General features: G+C 39.6%; 2 protein-coding genes across 6 annotated transcripts; both read right to left on the reverse strand.

Moving 5' to 3' along the window:
- Positions 1–2150: 2150 nt before the first annotated feature.
- Positions 2151–11409, reverse strand: abhd14a (abhydrolase domain containing 14A). Its single transcript, XM_050039147.1, has 5 exons — positions 11022–11409; positions 9386–9666; positions 9061–9176; positions 6563–6798; positions 2151–4153 (listed from the first exon to the last, which is right to left on the reverse strand). The coding sequence occupies exons 2-5, from the start codon at positions 9646–9648 to the stop codon at positions 3971–3973; spliced, it is 798 nt and encodes a 265-aa protein (XP_049895104.1). The 5' UTR covers positions 9649–9666; positions 11022–11409; the 3' UTR covers positions 2151–3970.
- Positions 11410–11753: 344 nt separating this feature from the next.
- Positions 11754–19804, reverse strand: hyal2b (hyaluronidase 2b). Of its 5 annotated transcripts, XR_007569495.1 has the most exons (6): positions 18492–18672; positions 16914–17893; positions 16462–16551; positions 15904–16371; positions 12708–12800; positions 11754–12050 (listed from the first exon to the last, which is right to left on the reverse strand). XR_007569495.1 is itself a non-coding variant. In XM_050038723.1 (4 exons), exons 2-4 carry the CDS (start codon positions 17862–17864, stop codon positions 15982–15984), a joined length of 1431 nt encoding a protein of 476 aa, XP_049894680.1. In that variant the 5' UTR covers positions 17865–17893; positions 19655–19804; the 3' UTR covers positions 13391–15981. The 5 variants fall into 5 exon arrangements, 4 of the variants coding, with proteins under 4 accessions (XP_049894680.1, XP_049894681.1, XP_049894679.1 ...); XM_050038723.1 differs by lacking the exons at positions 11754–12050; positions 12708–12800; positions 18492–18672 and adding an exon at positions 19655–19804 and having other exon boundaries at positions 13391–16371; XM_050038724.1 differs by lacking the exons at positions 11754–12050; positions 12708–12800 and having other exon boundaries at positions 13391–16371; positions 18482–18672.
- Between the last annotated feature and the right edge of the window lie 4644 nt (positions 19805–24448).

Here is a 24448-nt window from a genome sequence, read left to right on the forward strand (position 1 = left end):
GGGCATCCTAGATTTTCTTTTGCCTGGTGGTGTCCATCTTAGGGCAACTTTTGTGATGTGATCCTGCTCCATCCTCAACACATGTCCTAGCCATCTCAGGCGTCTGTGCGTAATCTCCTTGGTGATGTTCCGGCTTCCTGTTTTCTTGTACAGTTCATTGTTGGAGATCTTATTAGGCCAAAAGATCTGGCATATTCGTTGGAGGCATCCATCATGGAACACTTCCATTCTCCTCATGTCTGTTTTGACAACTCGCCAGCTCTCTGAACCGTACAGCAGAACAGACTTTACATTGCTGTTATATAGGAGCATCTTCGTTTCATGGCTGTATTGTTTTGATCTCCAGATGGGACGGAGTTGGGAGAAGGCACCCTGAGCCTTTCCCAGCCTTGCTTTGATGTCTTTTGATGCCCCGCTGTCCTTACTGATGAGACTGCCCAGATAGGTGAAATCTTCCACAAACTCAAGTGGTTCCTCATTAACAAGGATGGGTGCTGTGGGGATGGAGTTGACACACATCACTTGTGTTTTGGAGGTGTTGACACTGAGCCCAACTTGTCTGGAAAAGTTGTTCAGCCTGTCAGTTTTAGCCTGCATGTTGTACTGGTTGGTTGATAGAAGAGCAGGGCAGAGATGGCTGCCATATTGTTTTTACATGGATTAGTGTATTGTGCTCTTACTACCACTAGATTGGACAAAAAAGTGTCCATGAACTAGGACAACAGGTCAAAAATAAGCATAAAGAAGTATAAGGTGCAGCAAACCCAGAATGTGATGTCCTCATATGAGGACACAGGAGGATATACATGTCTCAGGAGGATATACAGTATATGCAGTCCTGTGCAGAGGTAGGTTTTGTGTAGGAATATGGATATTGTGAGTGAGTTAGACATGGACATGGACTTCGATGCAGAAGAGCTTGACTCATTTTGACAAAAAGAAATTGAAAGATGGATAAATTAGATGAAATGTTAGTGGCAATTAAGACATCGCAAATTCAAATGTTAAGACAATTTAATGGACTTATCAAACCTAATATTTATGAAATTAAATTTAAGGACCTGCAGACAGTGTTTCATTGCTAGATGATGTTATAAAAAAAAGAAAAGAGCCTGGGTCTTCAACAGGGGGTCCTTACACTTAATACTTTTTAAAAAATATTTTCTTTTGTTGTTGTTCTTTTAAAAATTTAAAACAAGTCTTTAACAGACATTAACATTAATTCAACATTTTTTGCCTTTTGCAGTAACTTGTCTTTGTGAAAGTTGAGTTTCTTCCCTCCCTCTATGCTTCTCTGGCCAATGCACTGTAGGTTTTGGTATTATATTTATGATCAAGTGTTTTTAGTTTGAAGCTTTTCTGGTCATATACAGCTACATTTGCAGGAAATATCTTGTGGGGTCTATTTTTGTAGTTCTAGATCTAGTTTTTTCATCCACAGAGAAGATGTTTGTGTTCCTAAAGGATGATGTGGTTACTTCTACTCAACATACATATTGTTGTGTAACTGTGTAACCGTACCTTTAGGCTCAGGTGATAAAAGCACCTCAGACCCAGGCCCACAGTGACGATCTGCAGTGCTGTCTCCCCTGACAACCATCTCCTAGCAACCTGCTCCAGTGACAGGAAAGTCAAGGTAAGCAGATGATTGTCCACTCACCCATTGTGACTGACATGAATACAGCAACAACAGGCAAGTAAACTCACACAAAACACAGCTTTCTTTCTTTTTTTTCTGTGGGTGTTTTTTCCCTGTCACTGTATCGTAGAATTCTTGAGACTGTCTGTTACTGCAGGTGGAGAACGAGGAGCGAGCCATGCTGCTCAGGGTGTCTGAGGAGGAGCACGAAGAGCAGTTCAACCACTGTACAAACATGACATGACATAACACCTCCTGCTGGCCACCTGCTTCAATGACACATTCTTGAATGTAGAGTTTCAAGTGTATATTTTGCTTGTAAACTATTTCAATTTCATATGTTTTATTATTATTATTATTATTATAACCTTCCCTCCTTTGTGTAGTAGTAATAGTAGTAGTAGTAGTAATTTATTTTGGTCCTCATTAAGAATTTTCCAAGGGAATGCACATTATAAAGAATAAAAAACAACAAGCCGTTAAATGACAAGGAAAAACCAAAAGGTGTTCATACTTACTCTCTCTAGTCTCGAACCACTTCTACATACAGTTAGGAAGCAAATTGTTTTGTGCTTTGTAAATTGTCTGTGCAAGATTAACTAGATCACAAAATTTCACATACAAATACAGCATGAGTTGGTTCATAAAAATTAAATCAATTTATAATTCATGTACCTCTCTTCTGTAGCATTAAATTGAATTAGTGTAGATTTTGTGTGGGCCTCAACAGACTAGGTAATGTATAGAAATATGAGAGTATAGTGAGTTCAGGGTCAAGATATCTTTAGTTTGTCTTTATTGTTTTTACATTATTTATGTGTGCTCTGCCTCTTTCTTGTGTTTTTGCCATACATTGTGATTTGGTGGGTTGGACATCATCATCACTGACAACTTGCAGACAACAGCACTGGTATATTTTTATCTATACAGCAATATTGGGCAAACTTCCAGCCTACCTAAGCACCCTTCTGTGTGTCAGCTCTGGTAGAATCAGAAAAGATCTGGGGAAAACGGCCTTCTCCTACTCTGCACCTTGGACATGGAACAATCTTCAAAAAGATCTAAAATTAGAAACCCTGATATCCATTGATGAATTTAAGGGTATCATAAAGAATGTGGTGACAGAGACATGAGCTTGTTTTTCTTGAGAGTCCACTATGTTTGAATAGTTGTTTTACTGTGGATTTTTGCATTATATGTTGTATTTGTTGCATTTTAAATGTGTTACCTCAGCCGGGTCTCTCTTGTCAAAGACATTTTCAATCTCAATGGGACTTCCTGGTTAAATAAAGGTAAACTTGAGAGCTCAATGCATACAAACAGACAGAACACATGCAAATAAAGAAAATATCTTCACCAATTTGACAACACATGCAGAGGATTTAGAGAAAACTGCTGCAAAGTGAGAGCTTTCTGTCTGCTTGTTTTCTCACTTCAGGTCGAGGGGGGACCAACTGTTTGGAGGTGGCATCTTATAGTTTTCAACATTTGCAAAAGATGCAAATGGTGGGTGTAAAAGTGGTGTCAGTAACTCTCCAAGAACTTTCACAAAAGGCGGAAAAGGCCAGCAGCACAGCAGGTGCATCAAAATAACCTCCAGTTCTCAAAATATTTTATCAACTGAAACAAACAAAACACACAGTTTTTTGTTTTTATTTTAAGCTATGCACATCTCTTATTTTAAGTTTGTATTTTGCATGATTGTCCAAACTGATTGCAAATATATTACATATAACTTTATGAGCATTATATAAATAAACGTAAGCTATTTTTTCATTTTGTATGGTCCATATTCTATTTTTTTGTATTTTACACTGTATATCAGTTCTGCTTTTGTTGAGCATGTGTGTTCCTGGAAGCTGAAATGGTTACCAGATCTTAATATACAAATCTGTCAAATGTGAAGCTAGTAGAAGCGATTCAAACACAAGCACCCGCAACATTTGCATATTTACAGCAACCTACGTGTCACCTACAAAAATGGTAACAGAGTGAAGCAAACACATTCCATGTTTTTACATGCAGAGAGAGACATGAAACACATGAAACAAAAACTCACCACTATACAAACCTGAAGCTATTTTTACAACGAGCTGAGCTGAACTAGAATTTGACACGATGGTAAATTAAAAAATGAATATTTTTATAATGGAAACATCTGAAATATTGTTGTTAGGTGTCACTACAGGGTTGTACATGCCATTTTCCATGTATTAAAACCTACTCCCATGCCACTGTTCTTCGCTTCAGGCGATGATAATATCAGATCTTAAAACCTTAGAGCTAGACTAGTGTTCCTTTGACTCTCTCCATCTTTCTACCTCCTCTTCCTCACTTCAGTTTGCTGAGGAATTCGATCAACCCTTGGTGAAATTCTCTGGGTTTGTCCATGTAGCAGGCGTGACGAGCTCCTTCTAGCTTGAGCACAAAGTGATGTGGAAGTTGCATGAGGTTCTTGTGGGACTGGGCACCCAGGTTTGTGTCCAGGGCTCCAAACACAATTAGAGTGGGAGTCTGAAATCAAAAGCACACAGAAGTGAGAAGACTACGAGACTACACAGAGTGGAAAAAAAAAAAAAAAATCACACAAACACACACAGATATCAGCATACAGCTGTGTGAAGATACACAAAGCCCTCTGACATACGTGTGGGTGGTAAATCTACTCTAACGGGCTAAATTGTACCTACTGCATAAAAAGTTGCTGCTTTCAGGCTGTCTTATGTAAGATTGTAAAATGAGTATGTTTTTTAGTTGGACAAAACAATGTGTCACTTTGGACTTCTTTAAAAATTACAAGAGCCATTTTTAACTGCTGTTTAAGTTATACTTAAAGGTCCAGTGTGTAGGTTTAAAGGGGATCTACTGGCAGAAATTAAATATATTATTCATAGTTATGTTTCTATTAGTGTATAATCACCTGAAGCTAAGAAATGCTGTGTTTTCATGTTCTTAGAATGAGCCATTTATGTCTACATGCAGAGTGGGTGGGGTCTTGTTCACACGTGAGAGTAGAATGGATTGTGAGATGGATCAGCGATGGATTTGCAGTGATGTAGGCACTGCACTGGACTGTCGTGGTGAAGAGAGAGCAGAGCCAGAGGGCAAAGCTTTTGATTTACTGGTCCATCTACGTCCCAACTCTCACCTATGGTCATAAGCTCTGGGTAGTGACTGAAAGAATGAGGTCGCACGTACAAGCTGCCGAAATGAGTTTCCTCCGAAGGGTGGCTGAGCTCTGCCTTAGAGATAGGGTAAGGAGCTCGGACATCCGGAGAGAGCTTGGAGTAAGTTGAGGATGTTTTGGCATCTGATCAGGATGCCTCCTGGGCACCACCCATAAGAGGTTTTCCAGGCACGTCCAACTGGTGGGAGGTCCTGGAGCAGGCCAAGAACAAACTGGAGGGATTACATATCTCACATGGCCTGGGAACGCCTTGGGATCCCTCAGGAGGAGCTGGAAAGCATTGCTGAGGAGAGGGGTGTCTGGAGTACTTGGCTCTGACTGCTGCCCCCGCGACTCTGCCATGTTTCTACAGAAGGCCCAGAACGGACAAACCAAACTCTGGCTCATAAGAGGGTTTTTTTATGCTACCTAAAGGCCACTGTAGGTTCTTTACACGCTTGGAAAGCGAGGCGTGAGCGGAGGAGTATTCAGTTGGTTGCAATCTGCAACTTTACAGCTAGATGGCAGTAAATCCTACACACTGGTCCTTTAAGGGCCATAAAAAAAATGGGCCTTATTCGCAGTTGAAAATGGCTGACAACCCGTTCTTCACTCTTCGAACATGTTATGTTGGTCTCAGAAGATGCGCTCTCTCCTGACGGCACGGGCTGTAATAACTTACAGCAAGGTTGGATATCTTAACACCTGCTGTGAGCTAAATCAGATCTTTTATATACCCTGCATAGGCTACCAATTACTACTGGCTGCATACAAGCAATTTTATGGCACTAAAAATTGGTAGGAGCAGCCTATAATTATAGTCTCAGTCAATAAAAACTATGAAAACCAAAACTGTTTCATTTCAATATGGACATTCTCACACTCCACTGGTAAGCCTGGCCTGACACTCAGTTTTTAAAGATGAATATTTTAATTATAACATAAATGATGAAGGGTGTAAATTTCTTAGTTATGTAATACATTTGGACATTATTGTCGTCTATGAAAGCCCTTTTTAATAAGTGCCGTTTTAATATGCTATGTATTTAGTTAAAAGGTGTGTTCTTAGACAGCTGGCGTGTGAGGCAGTTCTAAACTTATTCACAAAAAAAATTAAGGTGACAAAATATTAATGAATCCCAGATTTGTGCATAAAACATGCACACACATAATTTAAGCACAGATCTGTGCATATGCACTGTTTGTGAATGAGGCCCACTGATTCTGCCTCACTGAGGTGCTGCTTTACTGACTAGACAACGACCCCCAGGAACCACCAAAGCCAGATTATCGCTGGGTGTTAACTGGTTTGTTAGACCACTTAAGCACAGCATCAACTGGGATGAGGATAATCCTGATGACCGTGTCAAATCTAATTTCAAGACCTTTAACCATGGCAACATATACCTAAAATAAAGTCAACTGTGTGTGTTCAGGTCGTATTACATCACCAGAGCAACAATGTAATAAGGCTACCATGTGTAGTACCCATTAGTGCATAGTGGTGTACTTAATGGGTGCTTGAAGAGACATGCTATATACATGGAGCATCTGAGTGTGTCAATATGGTCAAGCCTCAGTTTTATGTTTTCCCCATTAAAGGCACAGTTCATCCAAAAATGAAAAGCTCCCCTCATGTCATGAGAAACATCAGCAAAGTTTGTATCCTCACATAAAACACAACTAATGGTGTGACTTCATCATGTCTGTCATTTCTGTTTGAAGACATTAATCACCACAGTCTTCACTGCCCTCACCTCAATGTTTTGGTACTGCTGTGGAGTGTAACTTCGGGTACCAACTGGTGCTATGGGAATGAAGCCATGTAGCTGATCACTGTTCTTCATGAGGAAGGGGATAGAGTAATGTCCACTCATGGAGGGGCTCAAGAGCACAGCCGCCCTGACGCCCAAAGACTCCATGAACCTTGAAAGGAGGTCCACTCGATTCTGATCGGTCTTCAGAGCCTCCGAGTCTGGTGACTTTCCATACCCTCCAAGAAGAAGAACAATTTGTGAAACATTACTAAATACATAATTACAAAGTGGGTTTGCTCAGATCACAGTTTTGTGTTACAGACTTCATTCTGCACATCAACGAAGGTGTTCTAATTTATTCTGGCTGATTAAACCTCTAGTTAAATTGATGTGAGGTGGAGCCGTGCTGGGAACTGCCAAAAGGTCACCAAACTCTGTGTACTAATTTTGCTGCTTCTGTCAAACTATATTAAAGCATTCTGCTGCAAGTAAACAAAATGCCATGTCTACCAACAGCATGACACATGACAAGGCAGCAAGAGAAAAGATCCGGGGTCTCATTTATAAAACTCTGCATAGGATCCATACTAAAACTGTACGTGCGGACAAAAGGCAAAATATATTCGACAATTTCTACGACCAGGCTATCACCTCAGCATGGGTCAAAGTTTCTCCCATCAAGTCTGTGTTTATAGACTACAACTTTTCCGTGGGAAGTGCATACGCCTCTTTCAGGCCTCGTTTTGTGTGTACGCAATGTTTATAAACGAGACCCCAGAACACTGCAAAGGAGAGGTGTGGACTTGAATTACATGACTTGGACTCGAGTCACAAGTCTGATAACTTTAGACTTGACTTGACAAAATCTAAAAAAAACCTTGCAGCTCCACTTAAACATTAACATGAATGACTTGTGACTACACTTAGACTTGAGCCTTTAGACTTGAAAAGACTTGATTGACCCAATGATTAAAAAGTATGTTATTCAAAAAGTGTAACACTGATCATTTCATTTCCCTTCATTCCTGAATCAACTAATATTAAAGTTATTCATTCCTAGCAAGTCAACGCTTAATTGCCCAGATGATCCACTTTGTTTGAACCACTCGGACAGCAACAATCAAGTTTCAGGAGAGAATCATGAAGAACTTACATAATGTTACTGAGCACCAGCTGGAAAAAATGACACTAAAGATTATTTGGTTCACATACAAAAACTATGCAGTGCTTTTGACATTTTAAGTTGCACAAAGACGGGAAATCAAGGCTAATGTTAACATAGTTGGTGAGATAATTCGTAGCTAACATTAGCTTAACAGCAAAGTAAGTTTTTAACAAACTTGTTCTAACAAAAAAATACAAGTTTTAAAAAGCATTCAGGATTTTTGTGAATTCAATATATTATTAATCTGTTGTTAAAATGGCATTAACTTTAAGTTAAGGCCTTGGGACCTGACATGAGACTTGTCAGTCTTGACCTGGGACTTAAGACACCACCTCGCAGCATACCCAGTAAACTGACAATACACAATGATAACGTCAGTTTTTTTTTATACATTTCCAAATTCAAAAGAACACAAGTTTTTCTTCATCCCAGCAATGAGAAACCTGCATCCCATGTGCCTAGTTCAGACCTCATGTATGGAACCAAAAAACTGCCCACTGTCCACACAGATTAGGAAAAAAAAACTTTTCTGATTTTTGACCACAAGGGTGCAGTATTAGCTCATGAAACTCGAGTCAGCTAAACCAACGCAACTTTTCAATATAAAGAACTAATAAATGATATTCTCTAGATAAAGTACCGTCAATGACCTGGTGGTGTTTATTTCAGAATGAATGTGTTCATCTACATAACTGTCACCTTTAGACTTCGACTATATTACAATTCATTGTGATGAAATTTGATTGCATGTCACTATCTTTCAGCTACACTTGTGCCAAACCTATAAAGGCTTATGTAAAAACTTTACATAAAGGAATACAAGAGCAAAAACGTAAACCTATAAAATCACCTGAGCATTTTAAATATTAGTGTTCTAAATTGTAATATCAATTAAGTGTAGAAATATAATTAAAAAAGGAGAAAAATGTTGAGATACAGGGATTCTTGCAATATTTACAGTATGAACAACAGTTTCTAAGCCTGATCTTTTTTCCAAATCAAAAGTTTTTGATGGCAGAGCATTTCTAGGTCTCTTTCTGTACACAGACAATGACACGGAGGAATCAATTAAATTCAACAGGATAACTCTACAGTACGAAATGTAATAAAAAACTGAGCGGGACCTTTTACACAATGGAAGATGGAGATTCTTAGCCTGTCTAATCTCAGAGTTTATCTCGGTTTGAATATAGATTAAATTTGAAGTAATCCAGCTCACTAAATCTTGTCCATTAGTGTATCACACCATACATATTACTGTAAAAAGTTCATGTATAATCCAGTTTGAAGTGATAACATCATTACAGTCACTAACACAGGACTTGAGTTTTACCTGGAAGGTCCATCGCTAAGGCCTGATATCCGTTAGTTGCGAGCAAGGCCATCGTACCGAGCTCTTCCCAGGTTTTGGATGTGAAGGCCTGGCCATGCAGAAGGACCACTTGCAGCCTGCACAGAGAAATTATTTTGTTTCAGAGGATTTTATCACAGGTAAGAAAAATACCATAGCTGTAGGTTAGCAGCACCACCTGTGTTTGTGCACATCCTGAAAACATTTCATCATCCTCACGGTCTAGTTTGTTCACTCTACTTTTGATTACACAGGGGCATGCAGTCTGCTCAGATGTTTACACAGGTCTCTCCACCTGTCAGCTCACCTTGGCAATATCTGTCGTCCAGCTCCATCAATGGGTAAAGCTTCTCTGAAGAATAGCGGAGGGTCACCGGGTAGCTGTCCGGTGCGAATGGACACGTTGATGGTTGGAAGCGGAGGAGGAGGGGTGGCCATCAGCCCCATTCTTTGAGCTTCCAGGGACGGCTCCATGCTGCCCTGGCGAATTGATGGCAGCAGCAGGTACAGCAGTAACGTGGCCAACAACACCAGGCCCAGAACAACAAGACGGTTACGCAAGAAATTCATTTCGTCAGGATGAATGATCTGGGAAAAGTGGTAGATAGTGCAGTGTCTGAAAGCCCATCACATGGACCCTGATCATACAGTATTACTAACTGTTTGACAGCATATAAAGAAATTGCCATCTACATCCATCAAGATTATTGTGGTTTAACAAATGACTTTGTCTTAACACTCAAATCATCTCACAATCCTTGGTTTTTTAAATTTATTTCCATAGCTCTAACCATCATTCCTACCAACATACTCACTACCTGCATTACTGAAATGTGAGAAACAGAACGCAAGCATTATGTACACATGTAGCCACATCCCCAGATGTCAACAATTAACTTGTTAGCACAACATTTAAGAATGATAAACGAAACTACAAAAATAAGACCCAGGTTGTCCTTATTGCAGGACAGTTCTACCTTGATTAGATGTGGAAGGCAGGCATTAGTTTAATTTAAAGTATCTTGTTCATCTTCCAACTTATACAACTCAAATACACACATGAACACATAATGAATAAACAATAACAAGTCATTAAATAAGAAAACGCACACTGGACGATTCTGAGGGTTCATTTTAAAGCCAATATCGGCCGATACCAATGACGTGCCGATATTATCATGCATCTCTCTTTTTAGCCTTTAAAAGTGCATCAATATTGGGTGTGCAAAGTCATCCAGTGGGCCTTATTGGACATTTTGGCGGGCTGGTTCTGGTCCCCAAGCCATATGTTTGACACCCCTGGATTATAGTGAGTCACACTAATTTGGAAAAACTTCTGGTTACAGTCTGCAAGCATCTTACTTTGTACTCTATGCATTAATTGTGCAGATTCACTAAATCTGAGAGCATGTGAGTTCATAAATAATTTGCTGGTTGTTTCATGATAATCAGCTCTGTTTACAATTCTCAAAGCTCCAGCATTAAATTCTGTGTGTGAAACTTATAAAGAAATATTTGCTTGAAAGGTTAAAGCTTCACTAGACATCTTGGCCCTTGGCAAACAAGGTGAATCCTTCACGTTTCCACACACTATCTAAATCAAAGCATACACTTGTAATGACTCCTGCTAACAATACTTTAAACAGTGCACAGGTTGATAATGTTAGTGTGTTTCAACAGTTAGGGCTGCAGGGAAACAAAGTGAATCCAGTAAAACGCAAGAAATGTAGTCAGTTACAGGAAAGTTAACCCTCCATAACGAAGGACAAAATAATCTTTAGTATTGTAGAGAAGAAATAGCCTGCTGACTGATATAATTTAGCCAAAATATGCAAATAAGCTAACATTAGCTCGACGTGTCGCTCCCCTACTAGCTAACTAAACCAGTGTACAAAGGGAGTCTGTGGGAGACATGAAGGATGCAGCACCGGAGGAAAACATACCAACACAGAGGAGATAAATGTCAGACACGTTCACTGACAGGTGGACGAGGCCGTCTGCTTTATCGTCATGTCTTCTGCATTGCTGGTTGCCAGTGGTGGGAAATGTTGCAGAGAGGCTCCGGGGGTCGATGCTGGTGGTATTAGCTAGCGTTTCAAGCTGAGAGGATAAACTGTTAGCTCGACGCTAGCTAGACATTGTTTTACTGACGAGAAATGACCTGTATACTCGAGATAGAAAATGTCCGATTAATTATCGAGTAAAATTGGATTGAAACTGTCACAAGAGAAAGTCGAGAGATGCAAAGGAATCTTGACTGAGTGTCTCCGTACAGTTACACATAAACGGTTTAAATCGTCTGTTCCTCGTCGGAGCAGATTACGAGCTGCACATAACAACAGTTAAGCGCCATACGTCACTTCCTGCTGGAGCTGTCAGACAAAAGCTTTAATCCGTTTTTTATCAGAAGTCACTCATGTTTTGGTGAAGGAAACATCCCAGAGACTACATTTCAACACATTTGACAAGAAATGTAATAACGGACATGCTCTTCAGTTTTTAAAAAAAAAATAAAAATAAAATTAACCCAGAGCAAAATTTTACTGGAACTCACATTTGGAAGAGATTTATAGGCAAAAACATGGATATTACCTTAAAGGTATTTTATCTCTTACAAAGAAGTTCATGGATAAAATATATTCAGTGAATTCCATCATTTCCAGATATGTGGATGTTAATAATTCATGTTCTCGTGCTGATGAAACATTGATTTATTTATTTCAGTGTACAACAACAATGAAATTTGGGTCTGATTGAAGTTCTCATGTTTCCAGTACCACTTATATCACTCACCATTTTACTCCAAAAGATATAATCTGTTTCTATGGTGATATGAGCAACAAGTCACACACTGGAGGGATTACATATCTCATCTGGCCTGGGAACGCTTCGGTGTCCCCCAGGAGGAGCTGGAAAGTGTTGCTGGGGTGAGGAACGTCTGAGGTACTTTGCTCAGCCTGGGCTCCTCTGACCTTGTCCAGCATAAGCGGATGAAAATGGATGGATGGATGGATGGATGGATAACAATTTTTAAAAAGAAGGGGGGGAAAAGGAAAAAAATCTCATTTCCAAGTTTTAGGACTCACTCCTGGAGCACCCTATACTGTTATTTATACTCTTTGCATATACTTATGTCAAACCTATTTGGTTATATTTTAACATTTGTTGTTACGTATTACCTGCTGTTTTGGACATGTTCATTTTCTCAATTAAAAAAAAAAACATCTGTCAAATAAGAAAAAAAAAAATCTTTAAATATATTGTATGTGTTATCCGGTGAAACTGTTTCAGTTTTCGATACTGGTAAATGTGTGCTCTCTGCACCTATATATCTGATGAACTTTCCTCAAAGTTTATTTGAAGATTAAAAGACACGTTTTGCTTTCTGGTGTTGTGAAGGGTACAACATCCTCTATATTACCATAACTATATAACCATTGCTTTTTGATTTTACGTTCATCGAACCAAAAACCAAACTTCTATGTATTTAATGACACTTTCAATATCTCTATAGGAACCCTGAAACTCACAGAGCTCATAACCAAAAAATGCGTAGAGTCCTAGCTTAGGGAATGATTTCAAAAAGTTCTCAGAGCAACTCTGAGCAAGGAAGAGACAGAAACTTTTACCTTAGTAAGGAGGTGTGGTTGACCCCGTTGCTAGGTGTGATGCTTTCTTTTAACAGGTGTGATTGGTTGTCACAGACACACCCTTTTGTGAACCTGTAAGGTGTGGACACCCAGTGGAAATGAGATGAACTGCTGACTGTGAAAGTGTTGGCAGTGTTAGTGTGATCGCTCTGCTGATGGAAGGTTGAGACAGACTCAAGTCATCACCTTAGGAGCTCTTTTAAGGTCCAAGATGCTCTGTGAATAACTTTTATCTTTACAAGGACCTAGTCTAAACTTTAAGGAGAAATTCTATGAAAACGTCACAACCCTAAGAATTTTCTTAGAATTTCGTCACTTGGAGCAACTCTTAGTGAATATGGCCCCAAATTTTTAGTTCAGATTTGACAATCACTGGTCATAACTGATAATTATTCATCTCAAAAGAGTCCAAAGACTTGTGTTGCTGTACAATAAATGAAAATCAATGGCTGCCTAAAAGATGAAAAGGTATTTAAACATTATGGTATACCTTCAAAAATGGTGCAGCACGTCCTAGTTTACAGTTACAGTATGTATGTGTAAAATCTGACTATACATAGGTGACATCTTTCACTCTATACCACATAAACCAGTGGTAACTGTGTCAGACCTGTTTTTTCTAGATCAGTATTTTTGCTCCAACATAAAATTAAATTTAAAGATGACAAATAAAACTTCTTATTTTATTATTATTCTTTACAATGCAACTGAATTGAAAGCCAAGGGAGGTATAACAATCACTGAAGCATTTCCTTTAAGACAAAATTCACAGTGGAACAAATCTCTAACATGTCACTTTGAATGAAAAGAAAAAGATCAGAGTTTCACTTCTTATAAGACTCAACACGAAACGGTGCCAGATCCACCTCAGCAAAAAGTATCTAAAGTGCAGTATTTTAAAATGTTTGCAGCATATATAAAACCTTCTATTGCAGCGCTATACAGTTTGTGGAAAACAGCACAACCTACAACCTTCGTTTCCTACCTCTGATGTTTTATGAAAGCACTCTAAATTTTGCCCTGTCGCTCAAATGTGCCGTATAAATAAATTTGGCTAATACTTCTCTGAGCGGTGCCACAGAGAATAAATACAGAACCTACTGTATAAATATGAAACTGCTCAGCCAGCTTCAGTCCAGCAAATATATTTACTTGACAATAAACTAATATGGAGATGTATCTACAGTAGCTGCTATCGACACAGTGTCACTGGCAGGAACCCCGACACAAGCTGATCTGCAAGCGAGTCAAACTACACATTAAAAACACAAGACTGATTATTGTGTATAGAGCCGGAGCGACACTGGATTTCTGAGGCTGATGTTGACATTTAAGTCAAATACTTATTTTAATACACAAATAGAAACATAATCACTTGGTTATTAAAGAACTGTGGCCAAGACCTGTACTTATAAATATGTAGTAAAGAATAAACATATTTTTGGCATTTTTGAAGTACAATTTTTTTGATATTTATCAGCCGACAGATACGCAAAATCCAGTATATCTGGAACCAGCTCGGACAGAGCTCTAACAGCATAAGGAAAGAGTTAGATTTAGGACTTTTAAGACAAAGATAAAACACAACTGGGAAATACTTGGCATTTGTTGCCGAGTTTACTTTGCAATTTTTTGTCACACTGCACATAATATTCCACTATGTTAGTTCCCATCGTGATACACCGAGCCTCGTATGTAATGCCCTGCACTGATAAAATCCTACTTCCCATGTCTTAGCAGTTTTGCTATTTTTGAAAGATTGATTTAAGATATTTTAACACCAGTTAAGGCCTTATTTTAAGTCGTCCCCACGGCAATAAGACTGGTTAATACGTCCTGAATCCAGTCACACACACACTCTAACAATTTTTCACAACTGGACTGGACTGTGTAATGGACAATTTTATTTTAATTTAATCTCTATTTATGCATTTATTCTAATGTATTTTATGTTGTCTTTTGTCTTTTATGAGCTGCTGGACAGCTGAATTTCCCTTTGGGATAAATAAAGTTCTTTCTATTCTATGAATTGAATACTTTTTAAGAGTGTTCATGGATCTGTGGGAACCCTGTTACATTGGCAATGAGCGGCTGGACTCAAACTGCGTAGCGTTAGATACTCCTGGTATCTGTCTGTTTCCATAAAACAAATTTGGCAAAGGTTGTATGACCTGAATGCTGAAATGCAACTTCTTTTGATACGAAAATCAGTTTCACAGTGATACCCAGTTAAATTAGAGGACACCATTCGCAAGTAAATAGTAACATTTATATTTTCTTTTCTGTCTTTTCAGGTCTGTCCGCTCTTTCCTTCATAAATACATTGTCCTTGTTAATTTAAAGAAAACTGGCAGGCATATGTAGTTCATAAAGCACTGTATAAGTAAAGCACTGTGGCCAGCAGAGGGCCGAGATAAACACTGCTGTAAAAACCTCAATAATCACAACTTGTAAACAAAGGCAACCATAAAAAAAGAGCACTTCATCATCCAGTTAAGGCACAGTTTTCAACTGAAACAGGCAGGTCCAGCCGTGTTGTTTCTAAATGCCAAATTATCTTTCAGACTCAGTTTCTCATAATTTATCCCCGTCTGGCATAATTAGCTATTTACATTTCATAAGGCTAACACTTAATGGCTTAATGCATCAACGGACACCGACTATAAAGTATAAAATAGGCAGCATCATGTAAATGTAGAATATTACAGTCAATGCCGGATGTCGCTGAGCTTTAAATGTACCTTTCTTCCACTTTTTGTTTCAGCCTCATGTTGTTCCATTAATAAAAACATGATAAATAATCATTAAAAAACAACTTTTAGGTTAAGCAGTCCTTTTCTTGTGAGGCATTTTATCCTCTGTGGGAACAGTCCCATAATTACACTGTAGTCCCATTCAAAGTGTAGTGATGGTAAAGAGTATCCCTCATCTGGAGGTCAGGGTCAGCATGGAGCATGACAGACGCCTTGAAGAAATCTGATTTTTGACATAATTTGACAGACGTTAATGACCAGCTGCAACACTGATGGACGGACATTAGTACTGAGGTTGGAGCTCTGCCAACGCTGCAAGCTGGGATAAAAAAAATCTCCCATCATACTGGGAGATCTCTGAAGACAGGACTGATTGTCTGCTGTTGTCAATGCAGCATCACCACTGGTGCACAGTAACTTACCCCCTTTATGTTGCAAAGTCTGAGCTGTCCTTTTCAGTTCTGGCAGAAGCAGTGAATAGTTTGGGCTTCTCAGTTTCCTCAGTGTAGCAGAGTGAGGAGTCCTAGTGGGAGTAAAAGGCAAAGAGGCCAGGTCCCGAAGACAGAGGAGGCTCTATTCTGGCCTTTTTCTTTCTGAGCACAGGCCTCACCCCTGTACCCACTGTAGCATTGGCACTGGAAGTGTGTGCGGAAAAGAGCCAGCTCGGCCTGGCCGGGCGAGCCTGTAACCTTCAGCTGGCCACCCTGACTGGTGATGCTGTGTGTTGAGGTGCTAAGATGCAGGTACACATCATTGTCTGATATTTTGCGCTGACAGCGGCCGTGAGATTTGCACACCACCTTACTGCACTGTTCTGCTGCTGTGGACACATTGAGGAGGTACCGGCCCAGCTCTCCCTGTAGATACTCATTCAGGATAGAGCAGCTGGCCTGCAGGTAGAAAAAGAAATGGATGTTAACAACCAAGTATTAAACACTGGGCTGTTTAGCATCAAAATGAGCAGACGGTATGACACTTACACTGCTGCTTGCATAGGAGGTGTCCCCCCAGAAGATTACACCTGCAGCTCCAAGTGCAACACTCTCACCAATGGTGGAAACCAGATCAGTCTAGAAAACATTACACAAACAGTTCAGCAGGTTAACCACACAATGAGGGAAATATCACACAGAAAAAAAATGTGTTCATTTAACTAAAGTCAATATTTTAAAAGGATACTAAGCTGCACAAAGTATAATGATAATAATAACCTTCTCACTGCAGTGACAGCAGTGTTAACATAGTGTCAACCACAGCTTTAGTTTTGATTGACTGCTACACACTACATACACTTTCTATTCAGCAGCAATGTGTGGCCTCCTGGCGACTGCATCCTTGCATCAAATGATTAAATATAATAACTGAACTTCTTTATAACATAATAAATGTATAAACTCCTGTATTTGATGAATCATTGCTCGAGCCAACTAACCTGATTTAGGGGGGTCATCTGATTCATGTAAGTAGGGCGGGTATAGACAAAAACAGGTCGTGCCAATCCATCCCCAACAGACGCCAGGCGCATCGCTTCCTTTACCCTGTTTCGGACAAAGAGACGTCCATAATTTGTAGAACCTAGTACAGAACCTATGTATATAGACGGGAACAACGCTGTACACTCCATCCACAGCCAGTTGAGTTGATCATTGCGGCCCGTCTCCACAGCAGGACAGCGGCCTGTGTAGTTCTCCAGGCCATTCCTGTAGTCATGGTTGTAACAATCCGGAAACAGGTAGAAGCCCCACAGTTGATTGGGCCTCAAATTCTTGGCAAATTTCAGAGTTTCAAGCATAAATTTGCGAGCTGACAGCTCAAATTCCTGCTGTGCAACTTTCCCCACTTGTTCTGGGGTCCACTTAGGGTTCTTTTTGGCCACCATTTCACGGGATTTATTGCGATAGATATCTTTAATATCCCAGTTTCGGATCCACAGTGGGCGCCACTCCTCCCAGTCAATCACAGCCAAACCTTTTGCGTCTGGCTCACGTATGTATTTCTGCAAACCTTCAGGCATCTTGTCATAATGCAGAGTGAGGCTGGCAAGCTGGGGAAGGCCTCCGTTCACTGCAGTGCCACCTCGCTCATAATAGGGATACAACCCAAGGCGCTCCTTATAGAAAATCGTGAGGTTCTGCCGGACAAAGCCCTCATTGGGAGATGCCACAATGTCAAACTGATCCAGAGATAAAGTAACGCCATGCCGCGGGGCACACTCCTGTGTTGGGGCATTCCACGCAAGAAGAACTGGCTTCTGGGAATATAATGGCCATCTTGTCTGCTTTATATCTGCTGAACACAAGACTGTCCACGATGTTAACAGAGTCAGGAGCAACCAGGGCAGCTGGCCAGCTGTGAGGAGGAGAGAGGGGAATACAGCTTCCATGTTCACAGCTTGCCTTCTCTTCTCTTTTTCTTGAAAAAACAAACAAAGCAAATTGTTAAGTGGGGCAAAAATGACACAAAAACAGTTTCAGTTACTGTGAGGTGGTACAGGGAATTTAGCATCACTTTAAGTGTGATTAAATATATCAAAATAGGAAGTCTTTAGGTAGACCTTCAGGTGATGTTTTAGAGAGTTTCAGGTGTTTTCAAAGCAACAGGATTTTACAGGTAGAATGAGTTTCAGTGAGCATCTCGAGCATAGGGGTATACATACTGTTAGGATGTCTAAGATAACTTACAGGAAACTTGTCTTTTATTGTCTTATTGCCAATATTACCAAGTATGGTTAACAGGAGTCAACTTCCCTTCTTGATAGACGTTGCATGAATCATTTTGCTTTGGAAATGACAAGCAATAAGTTAAAAGTCAGCTAGAGCGAGATGTAAAGCAAAAAACTTACTACTTTTAACATTTAACTGCACATTCAAGTTCTCTCTGACTGCTCTGAACTTCTTCCGTACACGAACTCAGTAAACGTAAGTTGGTCAAATTAGCTCAAAGTTTCATTGAAACTGACAAAGATGCTACGTTAGCTAACGTGTTGTTTCTTCTTCCTACCCAGTCTGACCTGTTGTGGTGAAGCTGAGGACGGGGGCTTATCCCACTCATGTAACCGTCAGATAAATTGCTTTTCCACCGCCCTGCCATGTGAAAGATAACAGTCGGAGTGCGTTTAGTCCATGTTGATGATTCACAAAACTGCCAGCTAAGCTAGTAGCTGGAGCCACGGCAGGAGCGGTGGTGACGGTACAACGTTGAGCAACAACAGTTCAGTGAATCAAGTTCCCGAGTAGGGGGGTCTTAAATTAATAAAAACATAAAGCGTATTGTTTCGCCATTTGTATTGAAACAGCATTGAAGTTTACTTTAAATAAAGTAATATTAAACACTTAAGTATGATTATAACCCTGTCTGGCATTAGTTTGAGCGTGAAATTACACACCAGTGCTCCTGTCTCCCTCCCCTAAAAAAGACCAAAGTAGTCTGTCCTTCAAGTTATGTTCTAAATTAACTGTAGAGGGAAGTCAATGTGAAACAGATTCCTCACAGGTTATAATGCTAAATAGCTGTTGTATTCAGTTCCTACTATGAAGCCTATTTTAATTTAAGATGCTACAGTGTAAAAAGGTACAATATAAACTGAACAAATAAATGGAGCACTAGACATTTAGGCACAGGGTGCATGGTTGGGTCCTTTTATTTATGGTTTATACATAATGGCAGCAAGAAAAATCAGGTGGAAAACACATTTTAAACATTGAACTAGTTATTAAACTATTTACTTGAATTGAACTAGATAATTTAGCTACACAAAAAAAAAAAACTTAAGACCATCATTTACAAAATCTCCAGGCTCCTTGCATCTTGCTCAGAATACGTATCATTTTAGTGTTAAAAAGCTGGTAATGGCAGTGCTTTGGAAAAAAAATACATTTATATTCTTAATTTGCATTATGTAAATCTTTTAATCTGGAAAACACTTTGTTCCTAAGCTTGAAAAGTGACACATGAATAAAATTAAAAACTATTTTGCTCTGAGGAAAGTGATTTAATCTTAAAAAGTGTAAGGCAAATTCTTCACATTTGAGCTTGAATATGAGCATGCTCTGATTGTAATGTAGTCCCAGTGTGAGAGAAAATATATATTTTTGAGTTGATACAGCCCAGTTATCATTAATATGTTTTAAAGCTGTCATTTCATATGTGATGTGTCCAAAAAATGTCTCTTACCAGCAGCCTTTTCCTCTCCAATCTCTGGATGAAAGTAGTTGAATCAAGCTGTTTAAGATGCATACAGCCCAGGCTTTTTATTATGCTCCATTATCATAGCCTGTGAGCTCCTCTCAACAGAGCAGACAGATGCAGTAGTTCATTCTGTGCTGAAATCCACCCCTGACTGGTATTTAAATATCCAGCAGACTCCACCTCTGTTTGGGAGTTTCAAAGAGCAGCTTATCTTGCATATCTCTCTGACACCATCCAGCAGAGGCAGATTCAAATTAAGTATGTTGTTCGGATGTCATTCCCTATTCATGTGTCACCACCCAGTGACTCTGTTGTAGTGCCACCTGACTTAACTGTAATTAACCTGTCACTGCAGCTAATCAGCATCTCTTCACATCTGCTGCTTGTATTGGTTTACCTGCAATTTTATGTTATTATGTGTTATTATTTAATATTAAATACTTTGATGCTCCATAGTTTCTGTAGCAAATCTGATATGACCAGTTATGAAAAGACCTATTCTGCCAAATTAACCTGGGTGTGGAAGTCAATGACTAATGCAGATTTTAGGTGAAATGTTTCAGTCTGTTATGTTTCGATGCAGAAAAACCACCGCTCCACCCAGCGTGATCTTGGCATGGTGCTGGAAACATCAAAGAGTCTAGACCAGTAGAAAAAGATCTATGCAGTGTTTCACTTTATTGTTGAGCTTCCTGTCTATTAGACCCTCATCAGAGTATACATAAGGTAACAATAAGGTAAAAGTAACCAATCTCAGTCTGGTCACAGGCAGAATGCCAGTATACCCTAGTGGTAGAAGCTCCACCCCCTGGGAGCTGTAGTGTTTTCAGTGGTGAATGGCAAACTGTGAGGCATACAAATGGAAGCCATACTTGTCTTGTCATACAACTTTTTTCTCCCAGTCTGCTACATATAATAAAAAAGGATAGGGACATGTATCGAGCAACGCAGCGCTCTCAGTCTGTTTGTGTTTAAGAACCATGAATCCATTACAGGTATTTTTAACCTCAGCAAAACTGAGAGTAGATGAAGGCTAGCTGTTATTTACACTGATACCTGAAGCTAAGAAAAGTAAATGACAGACACATGACACATTCACACACCTTTATCTGTTACATAACCTCCTGAATGATGAGGTCAAAAGGCTGTATGTAAGTCACAGAATTCCATTTGCATGATCACACACTCAGTAAGATCACTTGACCAGTCTGATAATGCTTGTTTTTCATTAAACCAGAAAATTGACTTATACACCTAGACCCCCAAGGGCCCTAAAGTCCCAGGTAGATCTACTACATAGGATTTAATCACATTAATTCAAACCAACTGAATTTATTTTGAAACACAGAACAATATTAAGTGAGACAATAAGTGTTGAGACTAAAGCAAACACTAGAACAACGTGATGAAAACAGTGTGTTTGTGTGTACCAGTGACATATTTTACATTACACAATCGATTCATTGAGGGTAAAGACACTAAACTGTTTGCTCAGACTGCATAACATGAGTTTACATGTGACACCATGGGTCTTGCAGGTTAAGCAGATACTGATGACTGTGGTTTGTTTAACCTCTGGCTCACAAAAAGTGTAACAACATCAAATGGTTAAAGCTAATTGTTGAACAAAAGCTAAAAGATCAGTTCATGCGAAAGTGGCAAAGTGAGCTCAGAAGTATGACATCATGTGATATTTATATAAGGTTTAAACAAGAACGTAAACTGTTAAATTGTCTGTTGTATGAAAACCAAAAGTACCAGCAGACTATTTGCAATTTAAGCGTGAACAACACCAGACTTCTTAAAGTCACTGGATGATAAAGGGCTGGATAGAAACTACAGGATCAGTAATGACAATCATTTGGGAGTTTGAGTTTTGTATTCTGTTTGAATCTAAGTATGTAAGTGCAATTAAATATTGAGGCAATAGCTAAAGTTATTTAAACCACCTATCTGTGCTTACATTAATTTGTTGTTACAATCACACATGCCAAAAGTTATTTGTAAACAGTGTGGTAAAACAGTCTCTGCCTCGCCTTTCTCACCACTGAGTCAGTATGCAGTACCAAGGTCAGGCCCTTGATGATGTGGACACCAAGGTATTTGAGGATACCCACCCAAAGTATTCTGAATCTGAATTCACCATGGACAGTTGATACTGAGAGGGGCGTAGCTCCTTGGCTGCTTCTTCCCAAAGTCCAATATCATCTCCTTAGTTTTGCTAATGTTCAGGAGTAGCTTGTTGTCCTGACACCAACAGGTCAGGAAAGCCTTTTCATCGTTATCTGTGATCAGGCCCACCACAGCTGTGCTGTCAGCAAACTTGATCATGATCTGAAGTGGCTACACAGTCATGTGTGTCCCAAGAGTACAGCAGGGGATTCAAAACGCAGCCCTGGGGTGCTCCTGTGTTAAGGATGAGGGTGTAAGAGGTGTGCCTGCCCACTCTCATCACCTGGGCTCTGCCCGATAGGAAGTCGATGATCCACATGCGCAGTGAGTTTAATCCCAGCTCCTTGAGCTTTGTGACCAGCCTGAAGGGAACTATGGTGTTAAACACTGAACTGTACTCAATGAACAGCAATCTCACATAGCTCCCTTTCTTTTTCAGGTGAGATAAGGTGGTGTGGAGGATGCGTGCTATGGCCCCTTCTGTAGATCGGTTAGAATGGTTGGGACCAGATCTGTGTGCTGGTTAGTGAGGAGCACATGTAATCCTTCATCAGTCGTTCAAACACTTCATCACGACAGCGGTAAGTGTCACTGGGTGGTAGTCTTTCAGCCATTATTGCCAGTTACGGCACTTGGACCCACACTGACTGTTGGCTTTCTTACTTAAGTTCACTTGTAGTTATATCAAAGCTTAGGGTGTCATACTGAGATTCGTGAATCATAGAAATATTATTTCAACCTTTTGTTGAATTAAATGGGGTCATTGCACTTCTGAGAGTTAATATATTACTTCACAAAGATCTTGTGTTAGATCTGTTTGCACACGTAGCAAAGAAAACACTTTAAAGTGCTTATATCGACAAAAGCTATATTTTCACACTATTGACCTCATTGCTCCGTTTTTACCTTTGTCAAATACACACAGACGTCATGACTAATAGATTCCTGCTCTGACAACAGCTCCTCCAGAGTGCATGGGTAAGTTATTCTTGATTTCCCAGATGCTGTTTCAAAAACATTATGCATGTCTGAAACACACATCTTTGTAAGAAAAAAAGCAGAATGATTCACACATTATTTTTTAATGACAAGGAAAAAGATGGTGAACCTTCACGTCTTTAACTGTGCTCAGGCTTTAGTCAGCAAAGCCAGACGCTGGGTGGTTTGCTGAGTCAAATCTTTTCTTTTAACCTCAATACTGCAATTCACCTCATGGCCTTGCATATTATTACAGCTCTGTGAAAGTAAACAACAGAAAGTAATTGTGCTGCCATGTCTCCCCCAGACTCAGCTGAAAAAGATGCTCGCCCAGAGGTACAGCAAAGCACAAAGACTTGTGTAGAGTAAAATCATTTCATGAAAGCAATAAAGTGGAGTGGATTTTGGCACAGTCCTCTTTATCCTCTGGGAGAAGAATATCACAGACAGCTTTGTAGAAAACTCTTTCCCATGGAGAGTGCATCAGTGGCCTTCACTTCTCTCCTACCTTCACCCAGCACTCATTAGCGGACACACATACACTCACTTCGCCTCCCAGCAGTGGTTTGTATCTGCAATTTCCTTTGCAGGTGGCTAATTTCATAACAGGTGGAGGTCAGCAGGGGCATTATTTCCACTTCATGGGTGAATGGGTCCTGTCAGTTCATTTTTGCATTTACAACCTGAGCTCTCTGTTGTTATAAAAGATTACTTGACAAATATCTTTTATGAGCTTGCCAAATAATTGTTAAATAACGACTCAGCCTAGCAAGACACACTTGACTTTGCTGAAGACATTCTTTCCTCCGTTATCTTAACATTTTAGTTTCACTGAGCAGAATATGGTGCGTATCAGGATTTTAGTCCCTTTAAAGCCACTGTTTCAGATTCTGTAAATATTTCCCACAAAAAAAACCCACCTAGTATATGGATAATTATTCATTTTCTTTCTTTCTTCTTACCCCAGGAGTTTATATAGGCAATGATGATAAACGGCTTTTCAGTCACCTTTGATCTTGACGGCTTGTGATAGAGTAAATGCAAAAGAAAATGGGAATTGCTGATTTTTGCTATTTAATTAATTATAAGTGAGTCCTAAGAGTCATAAGATTGATTATTCTGATCTTAGGTTTCACTTCCTCAACTGTTATCAGTTAACTATAGAATTGACCCTTCGCTAAGTTCTGCCCCTGCCGCAAACTGGCCAGTCATACATAGCATCGGGCCGGCTCAGACCAGGGTCCAACAACAATACAGCTGTGCTCTATTGACTCTAATGAAATCATTTCAGATTTCCTTCATTTTCAGGCTGGTTTTGTGGATTTTGTTGTGTATTAATGATACTCGTTATCTGGAGAGGTTGGAAAAAGGTATACATTTCTTCCCTGTTCCAAAACTGGAGAGGTTGGAAAAAGGTATACATTTCTTCCCTGTTCCAAAACCCCAAATCAAACCCTGAAAAGTGTAGGGTTAGCTAGCTAGCTACTGAAGATATAGCCTACTGAATGTATACACATGCTGCTTTTGCTTTTTAATGATTATAACAGTGAAACAAAGACTGACCCTGCTGTACAGGAACCAGTGAAGGGAAGCAGGGAAACTTTGCTGATATTCAACCAGCTGTGTGTC

The sequence above is a fragment of the Epinephelus moara genome, chromosome 24, assembly GCF_006386435.1.
Source record: "Epinephelus moara isolate mb chromosome 24, YSFRI_EMoa_1.0, whole genome shotgun sequence".
In the NCBI taxonomy this organism is placed as follows: domain Eukaryota; kingdom Metazoa; phylum Chordata; class Actinopteri; order Perciformes; family Serranidae; genus Epinephelus; species Epinephelus moara.

Excerpts from the sequence above, each read along its gene's own strand:
- abhd14a (XM_050039147.1), bottom strand. The coding sequence starts at position 9,648 with ATGAATTTCTTGCGTAACCGTCTTGTTGTTCTGGGCCTGGTGTTGTTG. Across the intron at positions 9,177-9,385 it reads GGACGACAGATATTGCCAAG|GCTGCAAGTGGTCCTTCTGC; the intron begins GTGAGCTGACAG and ends TTCTCTGTGCAG. Across the intron at positions 4,154-6,562 it reads AGCAGTACCAAAACATTGAG|ACTCCCACTCTAATTGTGTT; the intron begins GTGAGGGCAGTG and ends TTTTGATTTCAG.
- hyal2b (XM_050038723.1), bottom strand. The coding sequence starts at position 17,864 with ATGGAAGCTGTATTCCCCTCTCTCCTCCTCACAGCTGGCCAGCTGCCC. Across the intron at positions 16,552-16,913 it reads AGATGACCCCCCTAAATCAG|ACTGATCTGGTTTCCACCAT; the intron begins GTTAGTTGGCTC and ends AATGTTTTCTAG. Across the intron at positions 16,372-16,461 it reads CCTCCTATGCAAGCAGCAGT|GCCAGCTGCTCTATCCTGAA; the intron begins GTAAGTGTCATA and ends TTCTACCTGCAG.